Source organism: Dendrobates tinctorius, unplaced genomic scaffold (genome assembly GCF_039654945.1).
Source record: "Dendrobates tinctorius isolate UK_male_01 unplaced genomic scaffold, ASM3965494v1 ptg000261l, whole genome shotgun sequence".
NCBI lineage: Eukaryota > Metazoa > Chordata > Amphibia > Anura > Dendrobatidae > Dendrobates > Dendrobates tinctorius.
In genome coordinates, this window is record NW_027361928.1 from 611,854 (window position 1) to 636,936 (window position 25,083).

Below are 25,083 nucleotides of genomic sequence, written 5' to 3' on the forward strand. Positions count from 1 at the left end.
TGTATGCAGGGGCAGGAGAGGTGGCGCTGTGCTGCATCTGTGTATGCAGGGGCAGGTGAGGTGGCGCTGTGCTGCATCTGTGTATGCAGGGGCAGGAGAGGTGGCGCTGTGCTGCATCTGTGTATGCAGGGGCAGGAGAGGTGGCGCTGTGCTGCATCTGTGTATGCAGGGGCAGGAGAGGTGGCGCTGTGCTGTATCTGTGTATGCAGGGGCAGGAGAGGTGGCGCTGTGCTGTATCTGTGTATGCAGGGGCAGCACAGGTGCAGATACGGATGAGACAACCACTCCCAACCTGCGCAGGTCACACACAGGTAAGCGCTGCTGCCCTCCTCTGCGGTGTTAACCCCTCGCGCCCTGTGTCTCCGGCAGATCACTCTCAGCAGCTCGGCGGCTCTGAACGCAGACGTGGTGAACGCCTACACCCTGGAGATCACTGCGCAGTGCGGCAATGACACGGCCACCGCTCAGATCTTTCTCCAGATCATTGATGACATCCCAGAGCCGCAGTGTGATCCGCTGTTCTCCAGCCAAGGTAGGAAGAAGCGGAGCGGGATGATGGGGGTGATGGTCCTGCTGTGGGCACAGTGATGTGGCATCTCGTCTCACCGCCCCCGGCAGCTCCGCTGCTTTCTCTGCAACCTGTCAGTGAATGGAGACACAAGTTGCTCTGATCCAATGCCTCCCACAGCTGAGGGTTTGTTACAGTTTCATTGTGGACGATCATCACACAGCAATCTCTCTGGTATAGGACTCCAGCTCTGACCTGCACTGATACATTGTAACAGATCCGCAGCCGTGGGATCAGGACAAGGCCAGTGTAAGTGGATATTAATGACAGCAACCAGAGATCCTGAGGGGTGAGGAGGAAGTGTTGGTCGGCCCCGGGGCGGTGGTCCCCACATCCGGCAGAAGGTGGGATGTTATGGTGCCTCCTCCGCATGCGGTGCAGGGTGACATCACTGATCGCGTGCTGCTCTCTCCCGCAGTCGGAGACGCAGTGCAGGTGTATTCCAACGTTCCCGCCTCCAGCATCATATATACCGTCGTTCTACGGCAGCCAAAAAATAATCCGGTGACGGTAAGTGACTGCACCATGACAGCCGCCAACTCCCACACTACTGCACTGACCCCCAGAGGTCACAGAGACCGCCGGATTTAAAGGGATACACTGTAATAGTGTGTACGGGTGTAATACCGCAATATTTGACCACCATGTATACTGTAAACAAAGTCAGGCGCCGTATCTAAAAACACATGTGACATGCACAAATGTGAACAAGTCGGTAGGACAGTGTTCACACCACCCACTGACTGAAACACAACAAGAAAGCACAGAATGACAAATTTGCAAAAATACTCTGCAGTCAAAAATATGACAATCAGCAAGTGCTGGATAACAAATACAGGGTATTTAGTCGATACGTTTTTTGCAAAAAATGTATACCAAGCTGCTCCACCTCGTCACGGTAACCCTTAATGGAGCAGTCCCTATCTAATGTATTTAAAACCTGAACATATGAACAGTGTCTAAATGGACAGGATTCAGACATATCTATCAGCTCTGCTCCAGGAGGGGCCGCACTATGTGCTGTCATGCTTCATACACAGAAAGGAAGCTGCTGCACCCTCCTCCCCCTCACACAGAAGCTGCAGCTCCCTCCTTCCCTCCCCCTCAGACACACAATCTGCAGTTCCCCCACCTCCCCTCATACACAGAAGCTGCAGCTCCCTCCTTCCCTCCCCCTCAGACACAGAAGCTGCAGCTCCCTCCTCCTCCTCACACAGAAGCTGCAGCTCTCTCCTACACCCCCTCAGACTCAGAAGCTGCAGCTCCCTCCTCCCCCTCAGACACAGAAGCTGCATCTCCCTCCTACCCCGCCCCTCAAACACAGAAGCTGCAGCTCCCCCCTCCCCTCACACGGAAGCTGCAGCTCCCCCCTCCCCTCACACGGAAGCTGCAGCTCCCCCCTCCCCTCACACGGAAGCTGCAGCTCCCCCCTCCCCTCACACGGAAGCTGCAGCTCCCCCCTCCCCTCACACGGAAGCTGCAGCTCCCCCCTCCCCTCACACGGAAGCTGCAGCTCCCTGCTGCAGCTCCCTCCTGCCTCTCTCCTCACACGGAAGCTGCAGCTCCCTGCTGCAGCTCCCGCCTGCCCCTCTCCTCACACGGAAGCTGCAGCTTCCTCCTCCCCCCGCCTCTCAGACACGGAAGCTGCAGCTTCCTCCTCCCCCGCCCCTCAGACACGGAAGCTGCAGCTCCCTCCACCGCCCCTCAGACACGGAAGCTGCAGCTCCCTCCTCCCCCGCCCCTCAGACACGGAAGCTGCAGCTCCCTCCTCCCCCGCCCCTCAGACACGGAAGCCGCAGCTCCCTCCTCCCCCGCCCCTCAGACACGGAAGCCGCAGCTCCCTCCTCCCCCGCCCCTCAGACACGGAAGCTGCAGCTCCCTCCTCCCCCGCCCCTCAGACACGGAAGCTGCAGCTCCCTCCTCCCCCCGCCCCTCAGACACGGAAGCTGCAGCTCCCTCCTCCCCCCGCCCCTCAGACACGGAAGCTGCAGCTCCCTCCTCCCCCCGCCCCTCAGACACGGAAGCTGCAGCTCCCTCCTCCCCCCGCCCCTCAGACACGGAAGCTGCAGCTCCCTCCTCCCCCCGCCCCTCAGACACGGAAGCTGCAGCTCCCTCTTACCCCTTTTTTTCACAAACCATTCACTGAAAAAGTACAAAACATAAAAGGCCTCACAGAAAAAAAATATAGCCATACTTGCAATATATCCAGACGCAAATGCGCAACAGGATGCAGTAAATCCCCATGATAAAGGTGGGGGAAGCACAGGTGCAAAATACTAACAAAATAAGGGGTTTTCCTTAATGATTGTCCTGTTTTTAGCCTTATCCCATCACCTCTGACCAGCTTCTCTGCCCCTGCTGAAGAAAAGCCTCCTGCCAGCCCCCATGCTCGCTGTGTCCTCTACATGGCATGTAGAAGAAGGGGGGCTGCTCAGATGAGAGCAAAGGAGAACTTTTTGGCTGAAATGCTATGTGTGGATGAAAACTAACACTGCACATTGCCCTGAAATTACCATCCCCACCGTCACACATGGTGGAGGCAACATTATGCTGTGGGGAGCCTTATATTCAGCGGGGGGGCAGGGAAGCTGGTCAGAGGTGATGGGAACATAGATGAAGGTAAATGCAGGATGATCCTGTAGGAAAACCTGCTAGACGCTGCAGAAAATGTGAAACTGGGAGATAGGTTCACCTTTCAGCGGGACAACGACCTTCAGCATCCTGCCAGAGCCACAATGGGGGGTTTAGATCAGAGCATATTCCTGTGTGTGAACGGCGCAGTCACCGTCCAGACCCAAATCACAACACGTGAAAATCACTGATCACAGATGTCTCCATCCAATGTGTCACTGACTGAGCGCGAGAGGGCAAAGGAGGGGCAAAATGTCACCTCTAGATGTGCAAAGCTGGAGACACCCCAATAGACTGCAGAGAAAGGTGGAGAGGCAGACCTCAAAAGACTGCAGAGAAAGGTGGAGAGACAGACCCCAAAACACTGCAGAGAAAGGTGGAGAGAGACAGACCCCAATAGACTGCAGAGAAAGGTGGAGAGGCAGACCTCAAAACACTGCAGAGAAAGGTGGAGAGAGACAGACCCCAAAAGACTGCAGAGAAAGGTGGGAGAGACAGACACCAAAACACCGCAGAGAAAGGAGGGAGAGACAGACCCCAAAACACTGCAGAGAAAGGTGGAGAGACAGACCCCAAAAGACTGCAGAGAAAGGTGGAGAGAGACAGACCCCAAAACACTGCAGAGAAAGGTGGAGAGAGACAGACCCCAAAAGACTGCAGAGAAAGCTGGGAGAGACAGACCCCAAAACACTGCAGAGAAAGGTGGAGAGACAGACCCCAAAAGACTGCATAGAAAGGTGGAGAGACAGACCCCAAAACACTGCAGAGAAAGGTGGAGAGACAGACCCTAAAAGACTGCAGAGAAAGGTGAGAGAGACAAACCCTAAAAGACTGCAGAGAAAGCTGGAGAGACAGACCCCAAAACACTGCAGAGAAAGGTGGAGAGACTGACCCCAAAAGACTGCAGAGAAAGGTGGAGAGACAGACCCCAAAAGACTGCAGAGAAAGGTGGAGAGACAGACCCCAAAAGACTGCAGAGAAAGGTGGGAGAGACAGACCCCAAAAGACTGCAGAGAAAGGTGGAGAGACAGACCCCAAAAGACTGCAGAGAAAGGTGGGAGAGACAGACCCCAAAAGACTGCAGAGAAAGGTGGGAGAGACAGACCCCAAAAGACTGCAGAGAAAGGTGGAGAGACAGACCCCAAAAGACTGCAGAGAAAGGTGGGAGAGACAGACCCCAAAAGACTGCAGAGAAAGGTGGGAGAGACAGACCCCAAAAGACTGCAGAGAAAGGTGGGAGAGACAGACCCCAAAAGACTGCAGAGAAAGGTGGGAGAGACAGACCCCAAAAGACTGCAGAGAAAGGTGGGAGAGACAGACCCCAAAAGACTGCAGAGAAAGGTGGCGAGACAGACCCCAAAAGACTGAAGAGAAAGGTGGGAGAGACAGACCCCAAAAGACTGCAGAGAAAGGTGGCGAGACAGACCCCAAAAGACTGAAGAGAAAGGTGGGAGAGACAGACCCCAAAAGACTGAAGAGAAAGGTGGGAGAGACAGACCCCAAAAGACTGAAGAGAAAGGTGGCGAGACAGACCCCAAAAGACTGAAGAGAAAGGTGGGAGAGACAGACCCCAAAAGACTGAAGAGAAAGGTGGGAGAGACAGACCCCAAAAGACTGCAGAGAAAGGTGGGAGAGACAGACCCCAAAAGACTGCAGAGAAAGGTGGAGAGAGACAGACCCCAAAACACCGCAGAGAAAGGTGGAGAGACAGAACCCAAAACACCGCAGAGAAAGGAGGGAGAGACAGACCCCAAAAGACTGCAGAGAAAGGTGGAGAGACAGAACCCAAAACACCGCAGAGAAAGGAGGGAGAGACAGACCCCAAAAGACTGCAGAGAAAGGTGGAGAGAGACAGACCCCAAAAGACTGCAGAGAAAGGTGGAGAGACAGACCCCAAAAGACTGCAGAGAAAGGTGGAGAGACAGACCCCAAAAGACTGCAGAGAAAGGTGGAGAGACAGAACCCAAAACACCGCAGAGAAAGGAGGGAGAGAGACAGACCCCAAAACACTGCAGAGAAAGGTGGAGAGAGACAGAACCCAAAACACCGCAGAGAAAGGTGGAGAGAGACAGACCCCAAAACACTGCAGAGAAAGGTGGAGAGACAGACCCCAAAAGACTGCAGAGAAAGGAGGGAGAGACAGACCCCAAAAGACTGCAGAGAAAGGTGGAGAGACAGACCCCAAAAGACTGCAGAGAAAGGTGGGAGAGACAGACCCCAAAAGACTGCAGAGAAAGGTGGGAGAGACAGACCCCAAAAGACTGCAGAGAAAGGTGGAGAGAGACAGACCCCAAAACACCGCAGAGAAAGGTGGAGAGACAGACCCCAAAACACCGCAGAGAAAGGTGGAGAGACAGACCCCAAAAGACTGCAGAGAAAGGTGGAGAGAGACAGACCCCAAAACACCGCAGAGAAAGGTGGAGAGACAGACCCCAAAACACCGCAGAGAAAGGTGGAGAGACAGACCCCAAAACACCGCAGAGAAAGGTGGAGAGACAGACCCCAAAACACCGCAGAGAAAGGTGGAGAGACAGACCCCAAAAGACTGCAGAGAAAGGTGGAGAGACAGACCCCAAAACACTGCAGAGAAAGGTGGAGAGACAGACCCCAAAACACTGCAGAGAAAGGTGGAGAGACAGACCCCAAAAGACTGCAGAGAAAGGTGGAGAGACAGACCCCAAGACACTGCAGAGAAAGGTGGAGAGACAGACCCCAAAAGACTGCAGAGAAAGGTGGAGAGACAGAACCCAAAAAACTGCAGAGAAAGGTGGAGAGACAGACCCCAAAAGACTGCAGAGAAAGGTGGAGAGACAGACCCCAAAAGACTGCAGAGAAAGGTGGAGAGAGACAGACCCCAAAACACCGCAGAGAAAGGTGGAGAGAGACAGACCCCAAAACACCGCAGAGAAAGGTGGAGAGACAGACCCCAAAACACCGCAGAGAAAGGTGGAGAGACAGACCCCAAGACACTGCAGAGAAAGGTGGAGAGACAGACCCCAAGACACTGCAGAGAAAGGTGGAGAGACAGACCCCAAAAGACTGCAGAGAAAGGTGGAGAGACAGACCCCAAAAAACTGCAGAGGTGGAGAGACAGACCCCAAAACACTGCAGAGAAAGGTGGAGAGACAGACCCCAAGACACTGCAGAGAAAGGTGGAGAGACAGACCCCAAAAAACTGCAGAGAAAGGTGGAGAGACAGACCCCAAAAGACTGCAGAGAAAGGTGGAGAGACAGAACCCAAAAAACTGCAGAGAAAGGTGGAGAGAGACAGACCCCAAAACACTGCAGAGAAAGGTGGAGAGAGACAGACCCCAAAAGACTGCAGAGAAAGGTGGAGAGACAGACCCCAAAAGACTGCAGAGAAAGGTGGAGAGACAGACCCCAAAAGACTGCAGAGAAAGGTGGAGAGACAGAACCCAAAAAACTGCAGAGAAAGGTGGAGAGACAGACCCCAAAAGACTGCAGAGAAAGGTGGAGAGACAGACCCCAAAAGACTGCAGAGAAAGGTGGAGAGACAGAACCCAAAAAACTGCAGAGAAAGGTGGAGAGACAGACCCCAAAAGACTGCAGAGAAAGGTGGAGAGACAGACCCCAAAACACTGCAGAGAAAGGTGGAGAGACAGAACCCAAAAAACTGCAGAGAAAGGTGGAGAGACAGACCCCAAAAGACTGCAGAGAAAGGTGGAGAGACAGACCCCAAAAGACTGCAGAGAAAGGTGGAGAGACAGAACCCAAAAAAACTGCAGAGAAAGGTGGAGAGACAGACCCCAAAAGACTGCAGAGAAAGGTGGAGAGACAGACCCCAAAAGACTGCAGAGAAAGGTGGAGAGACAGACCCCAAAAGACTGCAGAGAAAGGTGGAGAGACAGACCCCAAAAGACTGCAGAGAAAGGTGGAGAGACAGAACCCAAAAAACTGCAGAGAAAGGTGGAGAGACAGACCCCAAAAGACTGCAGAGAAAGGTGGAGAGACAGACCCCAAAAGACTGCAGAGAAAGGTGGAGAGAGACAGACCCCAAAAGACTGCAGAGAAAGGTGGAGAGAGACAGACCCCAAAAGACTGCAGAGAAAGGTGGAGAGACAGAACCCAAAAAACTGCAGAGAAAGGTGGAGAGAGACAGACCCCAAAACACTGCAGAGAAAGGTGGAGAGAGACAGACCCCAAAACACCGCAGAGAAAGGTGGAGAGAGACAGACCCCAAAAGACCGCAGAGAAAGGTGGAGAGAGACAGACCCCAAAAAACTGCAGAGAAAGGTGGAGAGAGACAGAACCCAAAAAACTGCAGAGAAAGGTGGAGAGACAGACCCCAAAAGACCGCAGAGAAAGGTGGAGAGACAGACCCCAAAACACTGCAGAGAAAGGTGGAGAGACAGAACCCAAAAAACTGCAGAGAAAGGTGGAGAGACAGACCCCAAAAGACTGCAGAGAAAGGTGGAGAGACAGACCCCAAAAGACTGCAGAGAAAGGTGGAGAGACAGAACCCAAAAAAACTGCAGAGAAAGGTGGAGAGACAGACCCCAAAAGACTGCAGAGAAAGGTGGAGAGACAGACCCCAAAAGACTGCAGAGAAAGGTGGAGAGACAGACCCCAAAAGACTGCAGAGAAAGGTGGAGAGACAGACCCCAAAAGACTGCAGAGAAAGGTGGAGAGACAGAACCCAAAAAACTGCAGAGAAAGGTGGAGAGACAGACCCCAAAAGACTGCAGAGAAAGGTGGAGAGACAGACCCCAAAAGACTGCAGAGAAAGGTGGAGAGAGACAGACCCCAAAAGACTGCAGAGAAAGGTGGAGAGAGACAGACCCCAAAAGACTGCAGAGAAAGGTGGAGAGACAGAACCCAAAAAACTGCAGAGAAAGGTGGAGAGAGACAGACCCCAAAACACTGCAGAGAAAGGTGGAGAGAGACAGACCCCAAAACACCGCAGAGAAAGGTGGAGAGAGACAGACCCCAAAAGACCGCAGAGAAAGGTGGAGAGAGACAGACCCCAAAAAACTGCAGAGAAAGGTGGAGAGAGACAGAACCCAAAAAACTGCAGAGAAAGGTGGAGAGACAGACCCCAAAAGACCGCAGAGAAAGGTGGAGAGACAGACCCCAAAAGACTGCAGAGAAAGGTGGAGAGACAGAACCCAAAACACCGCAGAGAAAGGTGGAGAGACAGAACCCAAAACACCGCAGAGAAAGGTGGAGAGACAGACCCCAAAAGACTGCAGAGAAAGGTGGAGAGACAGACCCCAAAAGACTGCAGAGAAAGGTGGAGAGACAGACCCCAAAAGACTGAAGAGAAAGGTGGGAGAGACAGACCCCAAAAGACTGCAGAGAAAGGTGGGAGAGACAGACCCCAAAAGACTGCAGAGAAAGGTGGAGAGACAGAACCCAAAACACCGCAGAGAAAGGAGGGAGAGACAGAACCCAAAAGACTGCAGAGAAAGGTGGGAGAGACAGACCCCAAAAGACTGCAGAGAAAGGTGGGAGAGACAGAACCCAAAAGACTGCAGAGAAAGGTGGGAGAGACAGAACCCAAAAGACTGCAGAGAAAGGTGGAGAGACAGACCCCAAAACACTGCAGAGAAAGGTGGGAGAGACAGAACCCAAAACACTGCAGAGAAAGGTGGAGAGACAGACCCCAAAAGACTGCAGAGAAAGGTGGAGAGACAGAACCCAAAAGACTGCAGAGAAAGGTGGGAGAGACAGACCCCAAAAGACTGGAGAGAAAGGTGGGAGAGACAGAACCCAAAACACTGCAGAGAAAGGTGGAGAGACAGAACCCAAAAGACTGCAGAGAAAGGTGGAGAGACAGAACCCAAAAGACTGCAGAGAAAGGTGGGAGAGACAGACCCCAAAAGACTGCAGAGAAAGGTGGGAGAGACAGAACCCAAAACACTGCAGAGAAAGGTGGAGAGAGACAGACCCCAAAAGACTGCAGAGAAAGGTGGAGAGACAGACCCCAAAAGACTGCAGAGAAAGGTGGGAGAGACAGACCCCAAAAGACTGCAGAGAAAGGTGGAGAGACAGAACCCAAAACACCGCAGAGAAAGGTGGAGAGACAGACCCCAAAACACCGCAGAGAAAGGTGGAGAGAGACAGAACCCAAAACACCGCAGAGAAAGGTGGAGAGACAGACCCCAAAAGACTGCAGAGAAAGGTGGAGAGACAGACCCCAAAAAACTGCAGAGAAAGGTGGAGAGACAGACCCCAAAAGACTGAAGAGAAAGGTGGAGAGACAGACCCCAAGACACTGCAGAGAAAGGTGGAGAGACAGACCCCAAAAGACTGCAGAGAAAGGTGGAGAGACAGAACCCAAAAAACTGCAGAGAAAGGTGGAGAGACAGACCCCAAAAGACTGCAGAGAAAGGTGGAGAGACAGACCCCAAAAGACTGCAGAGAAAGGTGGAGAGACAGACCCCAAAAGACTGCAGAGAAAGGTGGAGAGACAGAACCCAAAAAACTGCAGAGAAAGGTGGAGAGACAGACCCCAAAAGACTGCAGAGAAAGGTGGAGAGACAGACCCCAAAAGACTGCAGAGAAAGGTGGAGAGACAGACCTCAAAAGACTGAAGAGAAAGGTGGAGAGACAGAACCCAAAACACCGCAGAGAAAGGTGGAGAGACAGACCCCAAAAGACTGAAGAGAAAGGTGGAGAGACAGAACCCAAAACACCGCAGAGAAAGTTGGAGAGACAGACCCCAAAAGACTGCAGAGAAAGGTGGAGAGACAGACCCCAAAACACCACAGAGAAAGTTGGAGAGACAGACCCCAAAAGACTGCAGAGAAAGGTGGAGAGACAGAACCCAAAACACCGCAGAGAAAGGTGGAGAGAGACAGACCCCAAAACACCGCAGAGAAAGGTGGAGAGACAGACCCCAAAAGACTGCAGAGAAAGGTGGAGAGAGACAGACCCCAAAACACCGCAGAGAAAGGTGGAGAGACAGACCCCAAAACACTGCAGAGAAAGGTGGAGAGAGACAGACCCCAAAACACCGCAGAGAAAGGTGGAGAGACAGACCCCAAAAGACTGCAGAGAAAGGTGGAGAGACAGACCCCAAAACACCACAGAGAAAGTTGGAGAGACAGACCCCAAAAGACTGCAGAGAAAGGTGGAGAGACAGAACCCAAAACACCGCAGAGAAAGGTGGAGACAGACCCCAAAAGACTGCAGAGAAAGGTGGAGAGACAGACCCCAAGACACTGCAGAGAAAGGTGGAGAGAGACAGACCCCAAAAGACTGCAGAGAAAGGTGGAGAGAGACAGACCCCAAAAGAATGCAGAGAAAGGTGGAGAGAGACAGACCCCAAAAGACTGCAGAGAAAGGTGGAGAGAGACAGACCCCAAAAGACTGCAGAGAAAGGTGGAGAGACAGACCCCAAAAGACTGCAGAGAAAGGTGGAGAGAGACAGACCCCAAAACACTGAAGAGAAAGGTGGAGAGACAGACCCCAAAAGACTGCAGAGAAAGGTGGAGAGAGACAGACCCCAAAAGACTGCAGAGAAAGGTGGAGAGAGACAGACCCCAAAAGACTGCAGAGAAAGGTGGAGAGAGACAGACCCCAAAAGACTGCAGAGAAAGGTGGAGAGACAGACCCCAAAACACTGCAGAGAAAGGTGGAGAGAGACAGACCCCAAAAGACTGCAGAGAAAGGTGGAGAGAGACAGACCCCAAAAGACTGCAGAGAAAGGTGGAGAGAGACAGACCCCAAAAGACTGCAGAGAAAGGTGGAGAGAGACAGACCCCAAAAGACTGCAGAGAAAGGTGGAGAGAGACAGACCCCAAAAGACTGCAGAGAAAGGTGGAGAGACAGACCCCAAAAGACTGCAGAGAAAGGTGGAGAGAGACAGACCCCAAAAGACTGCAGAGAAAGGAGGGAGAGACAGACCCCAAAACACTGCAGAGAAAGGAGGGAGAGACAGACCCCAAAACACTGCAGAGAAAGGTGGAGAGACAGACCCCCAAACGACTGCCGCTGTGATTGCCGAGTAAGGTGGTCCTCCACAGTCCTGACCCGGGGGTGAATACTTTTGCTCGGCAGTGTCCGGCTTTCTTTCTTCCGCTGTGACTTGTGGTGTCTCCTCTGCCTCCAGTATAAGGTGACGTTGCCCAGTCCATCGCCCTTCACCATCTCGGCGAGTGGAAACGTCTTTGCGCCGGCCTCGGGATTCAGCAATACGGCAGCGGTGAGTACAGCGCCCCCTGCTGTGGACCTGGCGCCATTGTGACTGATTTCCTCACCAGAGCCTGAGACCGGACGGTGACCCGGAGACGCCGTGAACATGTCGCCACTCATCCGCCGCTTCCTCCACAGACCTATCGGCTGCAGATCATGGTGATCGACCGCCTGGGGAACACGTGTAACGGGACGCTCACCGTCACTGTGCTCACCGTCTACAACAACCCCGTCAACTTCACGTGAGTGCGGCAGAGGGACAGGCGGGTGGCACCGAGCTCACACCGTGCCCGCGGGTCTGGCACCCCGGAGGCCGCTGCTGACACTGCGCTGCCTCTCAGGTCCTCGTCTGTATCTGCCACCATCCAGGAGAATGGCGGCCCCAACCAGATGGTGACCACGGTGAAGGCGCAGGGCAGCAGCGTCCTGTACGAGCTGACGACGCCCAGCGCCGCCTTCTACGTGGAGTCAGGTACCCGCCGTGCCTCCATTATTACGTGCCGCCATCTACAGCTCGTGTCCTCACCATCTTCTCTGCCCGCAGCATCCGGGACCATCAGGACGACATACAACCTGGACCTGGACAAGAACCACTCCCTGCTCAGCACCGTCCTGCTGGTCCGAGCCTACGACCGCTACCAGAGGAGCAACAGCGCCACGGTCACCGTGACCATCACCGTGCTCGATGTCAACGACATCGCCCCACAGTGCAGCCCGGCCATCGTTGTGTAAGAGACGTGCTATTGTGCACTGAACAAGCAGGTTCAGGGAGGAAGTACTGTGCACTGAGCAAGCAGGGGGCAGGCAGGTAGTACTGTGCACTGAGCAAGCAGGGGGCAGGCAGGTAGTACTGTGCACTGAGCAAGCAGGGGGCAGGCAGGTAGTACTGTGCACTGAGCAAGCAGGGGGCAGGCAGGTAGTACTGTGCACTGAGCAAGCAGGGGGCAGGCAGGTAGTACTGTGCACTGAGCAAGCAGGAGGCGGGGAGGTAGTACTGTGCACTGAGCAAGCAAGGGGCAGAGAGGTAGTACTGTGCACTGAGCGGGCAGGGAGGTAGTACTGTGCACTGAGCAAGCAGGGGCAGGGAGGTAGTACTGTGCACTGAGCAAGCAATGGGCAGGGAGGTAGTACTGTGCACTGAGCAAGCAATGGGCAGGGAGGTAGTACTGTGCACTGAGCGGGCAGGGAGGTAGTACTGTGCACTGAGCAAGCAGGGCCAGGGAGGTAGTACTGTGCACTGAGCAAGCAGGGGCAGGGAGGTAGTACTGTGCAGTGAGCGAGCAGGGGGCAGGCAGGTAGTACTGTGCAGTGAGCAAGCAGGGGGCAGGCAGGTAGTACTGTGCACTGAGCGGGCAGAGGGCAGGTAGTACTGTGCACTGAGCGAGCAGGGGCCAGGGAGGTAGTACTGTGCACTGAGCGAGCAGGGGGCAGGGAAGTAGTACTGTGCAGTATTGGCTCCTCTGTAGCTGAACCCCAATAATTCTGGTTGTGCTCTGCTGTCAGGAACGTTTATCCCCAGAGCCAGCCCGTCCTCTTCACCATCGAGGATTTTACCTGCACAGATCCGGATTATAACAGCACCGCGCTCAGCTACTCCATCACCCCCAATGTCAACTCACTGTATTCCTTCCGAATGCAGGGATCCTCGCTCCAGGTAATATCCAGCCTCAGCCAGCAGTGCCGGAATCATCTACTGCTCTCTGTTATCAGGCATTTCACATATCATATGTGACTGATATCAGCCCCTCTTATAACGCTCCAGTACTGATATAACCTCCAGACATTACTCCATATGTGACTGATATCAGCCCCTCTTATAACGCTCCAGTACTGATATAACCCCAGACATTACACCATATGTGACTGATATCAGCCCCTCTTATAACGCTCCAGCACTGATATAACCCCCAGACATTACTCCATATGTGACTGATATCAGCCCCTCTTATAACGCTCCAGTACTGATATAACCCCAGACATTACACCATATGTGACTGATATCAGCCCCTCTTATAACGCTCCAGTACTGATATAACCCCCAGACATTACACCATATGTGACTGATATCAGCCGCTCTTATAACGCTCCAGTACTGATATAACCCCCAGACATTACACCATATGTGACTGATATCAGCCGCTCTTATAACGCTCCAGTACTGATATAACCCCCAGACATTACACCATATGTGACTGATATCAGCCGCTCTTATAACGCTCCAGTACTGATATAACCCCCAGACATTACACCAGTAATGCCAGTTGTCACCATATGTGACTGATATCAGCCCCTCTTATAACGCTCCAGTACTGATATAACCCCCAGACATTACATCATATGTGACTGATATCAGCTCCTCTTATAACGCTCCAGTACTGATATAACCTCCAGACATTACACCAGGGCTGTGGAGTCGGAGTTTGAGTCGGTATAAAATGGAGCGACTCCGACTCCTAAAATATATAATAAATCGGGTGCAGTAATTCAATGCAGGATGTGCTGAATATTTTTTCATAGGAGTTTGGGAAAGTTATGAAATGTCCTATAAATGACTGTTCTATTCCTGATCTAAGGCTACATTCACACACAGCGTTTTTCCTGCGTTTTTTGAGGATACGTTTTCAGCTGCAAAAGCTGATCATCTTTTTAAAAAACTGCATCACCTGAAAGGATTTTGAGCTCATAGATAATGTTTTCAATAGCAAAAGCAGATTAGAAATCTGCTCTATCTATATATCCATTTATCCATATCTGTCTATCCATATCGTATCTGTACCAAAAAGAATGAAAACCGGGTAGTACACCAATATATATTCTGTTCTATCTAAATATCTTGATTATCGGATCATAAAAATGATTAAATGTCTGAGGTTCACATTGTACTACAATAAATTTTTCACTTAAATATAAGCAATATGTGTGGGAGTCGGAGTCGTGGAGTTGGAGTCGGTGTAAGGGAAATTGAGGAGTCGGAGTTGGAGTCGCAGGTTTGGCTTACCGACTCCACAGCCCTGCATTACACCATATGTGACTGATATCAGCCCCTCTTATAACGCTCCAGTGCTGATATAACCTCCAGACATTACACCATATGTGACTGATATCAGTCCCTCTTATAACGCTCCAGTACTGATATAACCCCCAGACATTACACCATATGTGACTGATATCAGCCGCTCTTATAACGCTCCAGTACTGATATAACCCCCAGACATTACACCATATGTGACTGATATCAGCCGCTCTTATAACGCTCCAGTACTGATATAACCCCCAGACATTACACCATATGTGACTGATATCAGCCCCTCTTATAACGCTCCAGTACTGATATAACCCCCAGACATTACATCATATGACTGATATCAGCCCCTGTTATAACGCTCCAGTACTGATATAACCCCCAGACATTACACCATATGTGACTGATATCAGCCCCTCTTATAATGCTCCAGTACTGATATAACCTCCAGACATTACACCATATGTGACTGATATCAGCCCCTCTTATAACGCTCCAGTACTGATATAACCTCCAGACATTACACCATATGTGACTGATATCAGCCCCTCTTATAACGTTCCAGTACTGATATAACCTCCAGACATTACACCATATGTGACTGATATCAGCCCCTCTTATAATGCTCCAGTACTGATATAACCTCCAGACATTACATCATATGTGACTGATATCAGCCCCTCTTATAACGCTCCAGTACAGATATAACCTCCAGACATTACACCATATGTGACTGATATCAGCCCCTCTTATAACGCTCCAGTACTGATATAACCCCCTGACATTACATCATATGTGACCGATATCAGCCCCTGTTATAACGCTCCAGTGCTGATATGACCTCCAGACATTACACCATATGTGACTGATATCAGCCACTCTTATAACGCTCCAGTACTGATATAACCCCCAGACATTACACCATATGTGACTGATATGAGCCCCTCTTATAACACTCCAGCACTGATATAACCTCCAGACATTACACCATATGTGACTGATATCAGCCCCTCTTATAACGCTCCAGTACTGATATAACCCCCAGACATTACATCATATGACTGATATCAGCCCCTCTTATAACGCTCCAGTACTGATATAACCTCCAGACATTACACCATATGTGACTGATATCAGCCCCTCTTATAACGCTCCAGTACTGATATAACCCCCAGACATTACACCATATGTGACTGATATCAGCCCCTCTTATAACGCTCCAGTACTGATATAACCCCCAGACATTACACCATATGTGACTGATATCAGCCCCTCTTATAACGCTCCAGTACTGATATAACCCCCAGACATTACATCATATGACTGATATCAGCCCCTGTTATAACGCTCCAGTACTGATATAACCTCCAGACATTACACCATATGTGACTGATATCAGCCCCTCTTATAATGCTCCAGTACTGATATAACCTCCAGACATTACATCATATGTGACTGATATCAGCCCCTCTTATAACGCTCCAGTACAGATATAACCTCCAGACATTACACCATATGTGACTGATATCAGCCCCTCTTATAACACTCCAGCACTGATATAACCTCCAGACATTACACCATATGTGACTGATATCAGCCCCTCTTATAACGCTCCAGTACTGATATAACCCCCAGACATTACATCATATGACTGATATCAGCCCCTCTTATAACGCTCCAGTACTGATATAACCTCCAGACATTACACCATATGTGACTGATATCAGCCCCTCTTATAATGCTCCAGTACTGATATAACCTCCAGACATTACATCATGTGACTGATATCAGCCCCTCTTATAACGCTCCAGTACTGATATAACCCCCTGACATTACATCATATGTGACCGATATCAGCCCCTGTTATAACGCTCCAGTACTGATATGACCTCCAGACATTACATCATATGTGACTGATATCAGCCCCTCTTATAACACTCCAGTACTGATATAACCTACAGACATTACTCCATATGTGACTGATATCAGCCCCTCTTATAACACTCCTGTACTGATATAACCTACAGACATTACATCATATGACTGATATCAGCCCCTCTTATAATGCTCCAGTACTGATATAACCTCCAGACATTACATCATGTGACTGATATCAGCCCCTCTTATAACGCTCCAGTACTGATATAACCCCCTGACATTACATCATATGTGACCGATATCAGCCCCTGTTATAACGCTCCAGTGCTGATATGACCCCCAGACATTACGCCATATGTGACTGATATCAGCCCCTCTTATAACGCTCCAGTACTGATATAACCTACAGACATTACTCCATATGTGACTGATATCACCCCCTCTTATAACGCTCCAGCACTGATATAACCCCCAGACATTACATCATATGACTGATATCAGCTCCTCTTATAATGCTCCAGTACTGATATAACCTCCAGACATTACATCATATGACTGATATCAGTCCCTCTTATAGCGCTCCGGTACTGATATAACCTCCAGACATTACACCATATGTGACTGATATCAGCCCCTCTTATAACGCTCCAGTACTGATATAACCTCCAGACATTACACCATATGTGACTGATATCAGCCCCTCTTATAGCGCTCCAGTACTGATATAACCCCCAGACATTACATCATATGACTGATATCAGCCCCTGTTATAACGCTCCAGTACTGATATAACCCCCAGACATTACACCATATGTGACTGATATCAGCCCCTCTTATAATGCTCCAGTACTGATATAACCTCCAGACATTACACCATATGTGACTGATATCAGCCCCTCTTATAACGCTCCAGTACTGATATAACCTCCAGACATTACACCATATGTGACTGATATCAGCCCCTCTTATAACGTTCCAGTACTGATATAACCTCCAGACATTACACCATATGTGACTGATATCAGCCCCTCTTATAATGCTCCAGTACTGATATAACCTCCAGACATTACATCATATGTGACTGATATCAGCCCCTCTTATAACGCTCCAGTACAGATATAACCTCCAGACATTACACCATATGTGACTGATATCAGCCCCTCTTATAACGCTCCAGTACTGATATAACCCCCTGACATTACATCATATGTGACCGATATCAGCCCCTGTTATAACGCTCCAGTGCTGATATGACCTCCAGACATTACACCATATGTGACTGATATCAGCCACTCTTATAACGCTCCAGTACTGATATAACCCCCAGACATTACACCATATGTGACTGATATGAGCCCCTCTTATAACACTCCAGCACTGATATAACCTCCAGACATTACACCATATGTGACTGATATCAGCCCCTCTTATAACGCTCCAGTACTGATATAACCCCCAGACATTACATCATATGACTGATATCAGCCCCTCTTATAACGCTCCAGTACTGATATAACCTCCAGACATTACACCATATGTGACTGATATCAGCCCCTCTTATAACGCTCCAGTACTGATATAACCCCCAGACATTACACCATATGTGACTGATATCAGCCCCTCTTATAACGCTCCAGTACTGATATAACCCCCAGACATTACACCATATGTGACTGATATCAGCCCCTCTTATAACGCTCCAGTACTGATATAACCCCCAGACATTACATCATATGACTGATATCAGCCCCTGTTATAACGCTCCAGTACTGATATAACCTCCAGACATTACACCATATGTGACTGATATCAGCCCCTCTTATAATGCTCCAGTACTGATATAACCTCCAGACATTACATCATATGTGACTGATATCAGCCCCTCTTATAACGCTCCAGTACAGATATAACCTCCAGACATTACACCATATGTGACTGATATCAGCCCCTCTTATAACACTCCAGCACTGATATAACCTCCAGACATTACACCATATGTGACTGATATCAGCCCCTCTTATAACGCTCCAGTACTGATATAACCCCCAGACATTACATCATATGACTGATATCAGCCCCTCTTATAACGCTCCAGTACTGATATAACCTCCAGACATTACACCATATGTGACTGATATCAGCCCCTCTTATAATGCTCCAGTACTGATATAACCTCCAGACATTACATCATGTGACTGATATCAGCCCCTCTTATAACGCTCCAGTACTGATATAACCCCCTGACATTACATCATATGTGACCGATATCAGCCCCTGTTATAACGCTCCAGTACTGATATGACCTCCAGACATTACATCATATGTGACTGATATCAGCCCCTCTTATAACACTCCAGTACTGATATAACCTACAGACATTACTCCATATGTGACTGATATCAGCCCCTCTTATAACACTCCTGTACTGATATAACCTACAGACATTACATCATATGACTGATATCAGCCCCTCTTATAATGCTCCAGTACTGATATAACCTCCAGACATTACATCATGTGACTGATATCAGCCCCTCTTATAACGCTCCAGTACTGATATAACCCCCTGACATTACATCATATGTGACCGATATCAGCCCCTGTTATAACGCTCCAGTGCTGATATGACCCCCAGACATTACGCCATATGTGACTGATATCAGCCCCTCTTATAACGCTCCAGTACTGATATAACCTACAGACATTACTCCATATGTGACTGATATCACCCCCTCTTATAACGCTCCAGCACTGATATAACCCCCAGACATTACATCATATGACTGATATCAGCTCCTCTTATAATGCTCCAGTACTGATATAACCTCCAGACATTACATCATATGACTGATATCAGTCCCTCTTATAGCGCTCCGGTACTGATATAACCTCCAGACATTACACCATATGTGACTGATATCAGCCCCTCTTATAACGCTCCAGTACTGATATAACCTCCAGACATTACACCATATGTGACTGATATCAGCCCCTCTTATAGCGCTCCAGTACTGATATAACCCCCAGACATTACACCATATGTGACTTATATCAGCCCCTCTTATAACGCTCCAGTACTGATATAACCTCCAGACATTACACTATATGTGACTGATATCAGCCCCTCTTATAGCGCTCCAGTACTGATATATCCTCCAGACATTACACCATATGTGACTGATATCAGCCCCTCTTATAACGCTCCAGTACTGATATAACCCCCAGACATTACACCATATGTGACTTATATCAGCCCCTCTTATAATGCTCCAGTGCTGATATAACCTCCAGACATTACACTATATGTGACTGATATCAGCCCCTCTTATAACGCTCCAGTACTGATATAACCTCCAGACATTACACCATATGTGACTGATATCAGCCCCTCTTATAACGCTCCAGTACTGATATAACCCCCAGACATTACAGCATATGTGACTGATATCAGCCCCTATTATAACGCTCCAGTACTGATATAACCCCCAGACATTACATCATATGTGACTGATATCAGCCCCTCTTATAACGCTCCAGTACTGATATAACCCCCAGACATTACACCATATGTGACTTATATCAGCCCCTCTTATAACGCTCCAGTACTGATATAACCTCCAGACATTACGCCATATGTGACTGATATCAGCCCCTCTTATAACGCTCCAGTACTGATATAACCCCAGACATTACGCCATATGTGACTGATATCAGCCCCTCTTATAACGCTCCAGTACTGATATAACCCCCAGACATTACACCATATGTGACTGTTATCAGCCCCTCTTATAACGCTCCAGTACTGATATAACCCCCAGACATTACACCATATGTGACTGTTATCAGCCCCTCTTATAACGCTCCAGTACTGATATAACCCCAGACATTACGCCATATGTGACTGATATCAGCCCCTCTTATAACGCTCCAGTACTGATATAACCCCCAGACATTACAGCATATGTGACTGAAATCAGCCCCTCTTATAACGCTCCAGTACTGATATAACCCCCAGACATTACACCATATGTGACTGTTATCAGCCCCTCTTATAACGCTCCAGTACTGATATAACCTCCAGACATTACACCATATGTGACTGATATCAGCCCCTCTTATAACGCTCCAGTACTGATATAACCCCCAGACATTACATCATATGACTGATATCAGCCCCTCTTATAACGCTCCAGTACTGATATAACCCCCAGACATTACGCCATATGTGACTGATATCAGCCCCTCTTATAACGGTCCAGTACTGATATAACCTCCAGATATTATGCCATATGTGACTGATATCAGCCCCTCTTATAACGCTCCAGTACTGATATAACCCCCAGACATTACACCATATGTGACTGAAATCAGCCCCTCTTATAACGCTCCAGTACTGATATAACCCCCAGACATTACACCATATGTGACTGTTATCAGCCCCTCTTATAACGCTCCAGTACTGATATAACCTCCAGACATTACACCATATGTGACTGATATCAGCCCCTCTTATAACGCTCCAGTACTGATATAACCCCCAGACATTACATCATATGACTGATATCAGCCCCTCTTATAACGCTCCAGTACTGATATAACCCCCAGACATTACGCCATATGTGACTGATATCAGCCCCTCTTATAACGGTCCAGTACTGATATAACCTCCAGATATTATGCCATATGTGACTGATATCAGCCCCTCTTATAACGCTCCAGTACTGATATAACCCCCAGACATTACATCATATGACTGATATCAGCCCCTCTTATAACGCTCCAGTACTGATATAACCCCCAGACATTACGCCATATGTGACTGATATCAGCCCCTCTTATAACGCTCCAGTACTGATATAACCTCCAGATATTACGCCATATGTGACTGATATCAGCCCCTCTTATAACGCTCCAGTACTGATATAACCTCCAGATATTACGCCATATGTGACTGATATCAGCCCCTCTTATAACGCTCCAGTACTGATATAACCCCCAGACATTACACTATATGTGACTGATATCAGCCCCTCTTATAACGCTCCAGTACTGATATAACCCCCAGACATTACATCATATGTGACTGATATCAGCCCCTCTTATAACGCTCCAGTACTGATATAAACTCCAGACATTACGCCATATGTGACTGATATCAGCCCCTCTTATAACGCTCCAGTACTGATATAACCCCCAGACATTACACCATATGTGACTGATATCAGCCCCTCTTATAACGCTCCAGTGCTGATATAACCTCCAGACATTACACCATATGTGACTGATATCAGCCCCTCTTATAACGCTCCAGTACTGATATAACCTCCAGACATTACATCATATGTGACTGATATCAGCCCCTCTTATAACGCTCCAGTACTGATATAACCTCCAGACATTACACCATATGTGACTGATATCAGCCCCTCTTATAACGCTCCAGTACTGATATAACCTCCAGACATTACGCCATATGTGACTGATATCAGCCCCTCTTATAACGCTCCAGTACTGATATAACCTCCAGACATTACATCATATGTGACTGATATCAGCCCCTCTTATAACGCTCCAGTACTGATATAACCCCCAGACATTACACCATATGTGACTGATATCAGCCCCTCTTATAACGCTCCAGTACTGATATAACCTCCAGACATTACGCCATATGTGACTGATATCAGCCCCTCTTATAACGCTCCAGTACTGATATAACCTCCAGACATTACGCCATATGTGACTGATATCAGCCCCTCTTATAACGCTCCAGTACTGATATAACCCCCAGACATTACACCATATGTGACTGATATCAGCCCCTCTTATAACGGTCCAGTACTGATATAACCTCCAGACATTACGCCATATGTGACTGATATCAGCCCCTCTTATAGCGCTCCAGTACTGATATAACCTCCAGATATTACGCCATATGTGACTGATATCAGCCCCTCTTATAACGCTCCAGTACTGATATAACCTCCAGGTATTACGCCATATGTGACTGATATCAGCCCCTCTTATAACGCTCCAGTACTGATATAACCCCCAGACATTACACTATATGTGACTGATATCAGCCCCTCTTATAACGCTCCAGTACTGATATAACCCCCAGACATTACATCATATGTGACTGATATCAGCCCCTCTTATAACGCTCCAGTACTGATATAACCCCCAGACATTACATCATATGTGACTGATATCAGCCCCTCTTATAACGCTCCAGTACTGATATAACCTCCAGACATTACACCATATGTGACTGATATCAGCCCCTCTTATAATGCTCCAGTACTGATATAACCTCCAGACATTACATCATATGTGACTGATAGCAGCCTCTTATAGCGCTCCAGTACTGATATAACCTCCAGACATTACACCATATGTGACTGATATCAGCCCCTCTTATAGCGCTCCAGTACTGATATAACCCCCAGACATTACACCATATGTGACTGATATCAGCCCCTCTTATAACGGTCCAGTACTGATATAACCTCCAGACATTACGCCATATGTGACTGATATCAGCCCCTCTTATAGCGCTCCAGTACTGATATAACCTCCAGATATTACGCCATATGTGACTGATATCAGCCCCTCTTATAACGCTCCAGTACTGATATAACCTCCAGGTATTACGCCATATGTGACTGATATCAGCCCCTCTTATAACGCTCCAGTACTGATATAACCCCCAGACATTACATCATATGTGACTGATATCAGCCCCTCTTATAACGCTCCAGTACTGATATAACCTCCAGACATTACACCATATGTGACTAATATCAGCCCCTCTTATAACGCTCCAGCACTGATATAACCTCCAGACATTACACCATATGTGACTGATATCAGCCCCTCTTATAACGCTCCAGCACTGATATAACCCCCAGACATTACACCATATGTGACTGATATCAGCCCCTCTTATAACGCTCCAGCACTGATATAACCCCCAGACATTACACCATATGTGACTGATATCAGCCCCTCTTATAACGCTCCAGCACTGATATAACCCCCAGACATTACACCATATGTGACTGATATCAGCCCCTCTTATAACGCTCCAGTACTTATATAACCCCCAGACATTACATCATATGTGACTGATATCAGCCCCTCTTATAACTTTCCAGTACTGATATAACCTCCAGACATTACATCATATGTGACTGATATCAGCCCCTCTTATAACGTTCCAGTACTGATATAACCTCCAGACATTACATCATATGTGACTGATATCAGCCCCTCTTATAACTTTCCAGTACTGATATAACCTCCAGACATTACATCATATGTGACTGATATCAGCCCCTCTTATAACGCTCCAGTACTGATATAACCTCCAGACATTACATCATATGTGACTGATATCAGCCCCTCTTATAACGTTCCAGTACTGATATAACCCCCAGACATTACATCATATGTGACTGATATCAGCCCCTCTTATAACGCTCCAGTACTGATATAACCTCCAGACATTACATCATATGTGACTGATATCAGCCCCTCTTATAAAGCTCCAGTACTGATATAACCCCCAGACATTACACCATATGTGACTGATATCAGCCCTTCTTATAACGCTCCAGCACTGATATAACCCCCAGACATTATACCATATGTGACTGATATCAGCCCCTCTTATAACGCTCCAGTGCTGATATAACCTCCAGACATTACACCATATGTGACTGATATCAGCCCCTCTTATAACGCTCCAGTGCTGATATAACCTCCAGACATTATACCATATGTGACTGATATCAGCCCCTCTTATAACGCTCCAGTGCTGATATAACCTCCAGACATTACACCATATGTGACTGATATCAGCCCCTCTTATAACGCTCCAGTACTGATATAACCTCCAGACATTACACCATATGTGACTGATATCAGCCCCTCTTATAACGCTCCAGTACTGATATAACCTCCATACATTACATCATATGTGACTGATATCAGCCCCTCTTATAACGCTCCACTACTGATATAACCCCCAGACATTACACCATATGTGACTGATATCAGCCCCTCTTATAACGCTCCAGTACTGATATAACCTCCAGACATTACATCATATGTGACCGATATCAGCCCTTCTTATAACGCTCCAGCACTGATATAACCCCCAGACATTATACCATATGTGACTGATATCAGCCCCTCTTATAACGCTCCAGCACTGATATAACCTCCATACATTACATCATATGTGACTGATATCAGCCCCTCTTATAACGCTCCAGCACTGATATAACCCCCAGACATTACACCATATGTGACTGATATCAGCCCCTCTTATAACGCTCCAGTACTGATATAACCTCCATACATTACATCATATGTGACTGATATCAGCCCCTCTTATAACGCTCCAGCACTGATATAACCCCCAGACATTACACCATATGTGACTGATATCAGCCCCTCTTATAACGCTCCAGTACTGATATAACCTCCAGACATTACACCATATGTGACTGATATCAGCCCCTCTTATAACGCTCCAGTACTGATATAACCTCCATACATTACATCATATGTGACTGATATCAGCCCCTCTTCTAACGCTCCAGTACTGATATAACCCCCAGACATTACACCATATGTGACTGATATCAGCCCTTCTTATAACGCTCCAGCACTGATATAACCCCCAGACATTATACCATATGTGACTGATATCAGCCCCTCTTATAACGCTCCAGTACTGATATAACCTCCATACATTACATCGTATGTGACTGATATCAGCCCCTCTTATAACGCTCCAGTACTGATATAACCTCCATAC

At 48.4% G+C, this 25,083-nt stretch overlaps 1 protein-coding gene across 1 annotated transcript in view; it reads left to right on the forward strand.

The window, feature by feature from the left end:
* The window catches only part of CDHR4 (cadherin related family member 4), a 55,114-nt gene that overhangs the window by 3,506 nt on the left and 26,525 nt on the right, over nt 1-25,083 (forward strand). Inside the window, 7 exon segments of the mRNA XM_073558873.1 lie at nt 370-532; nt 987-1,078; nt 11,274-11,366; nt 11,495-11,598; nt 11,698-11,828; nt 11,901-12,084; nt 12,860-13,010. Coding sequence (XP_073414974.1) covers nt 370-532; nt 987-1,078; nt 11,274-11,366; nt 11,495-11,598; nt 11,698-11,828; nt 11,901-12,084; nt 12,860-13,010 — 918 coding nt within the window.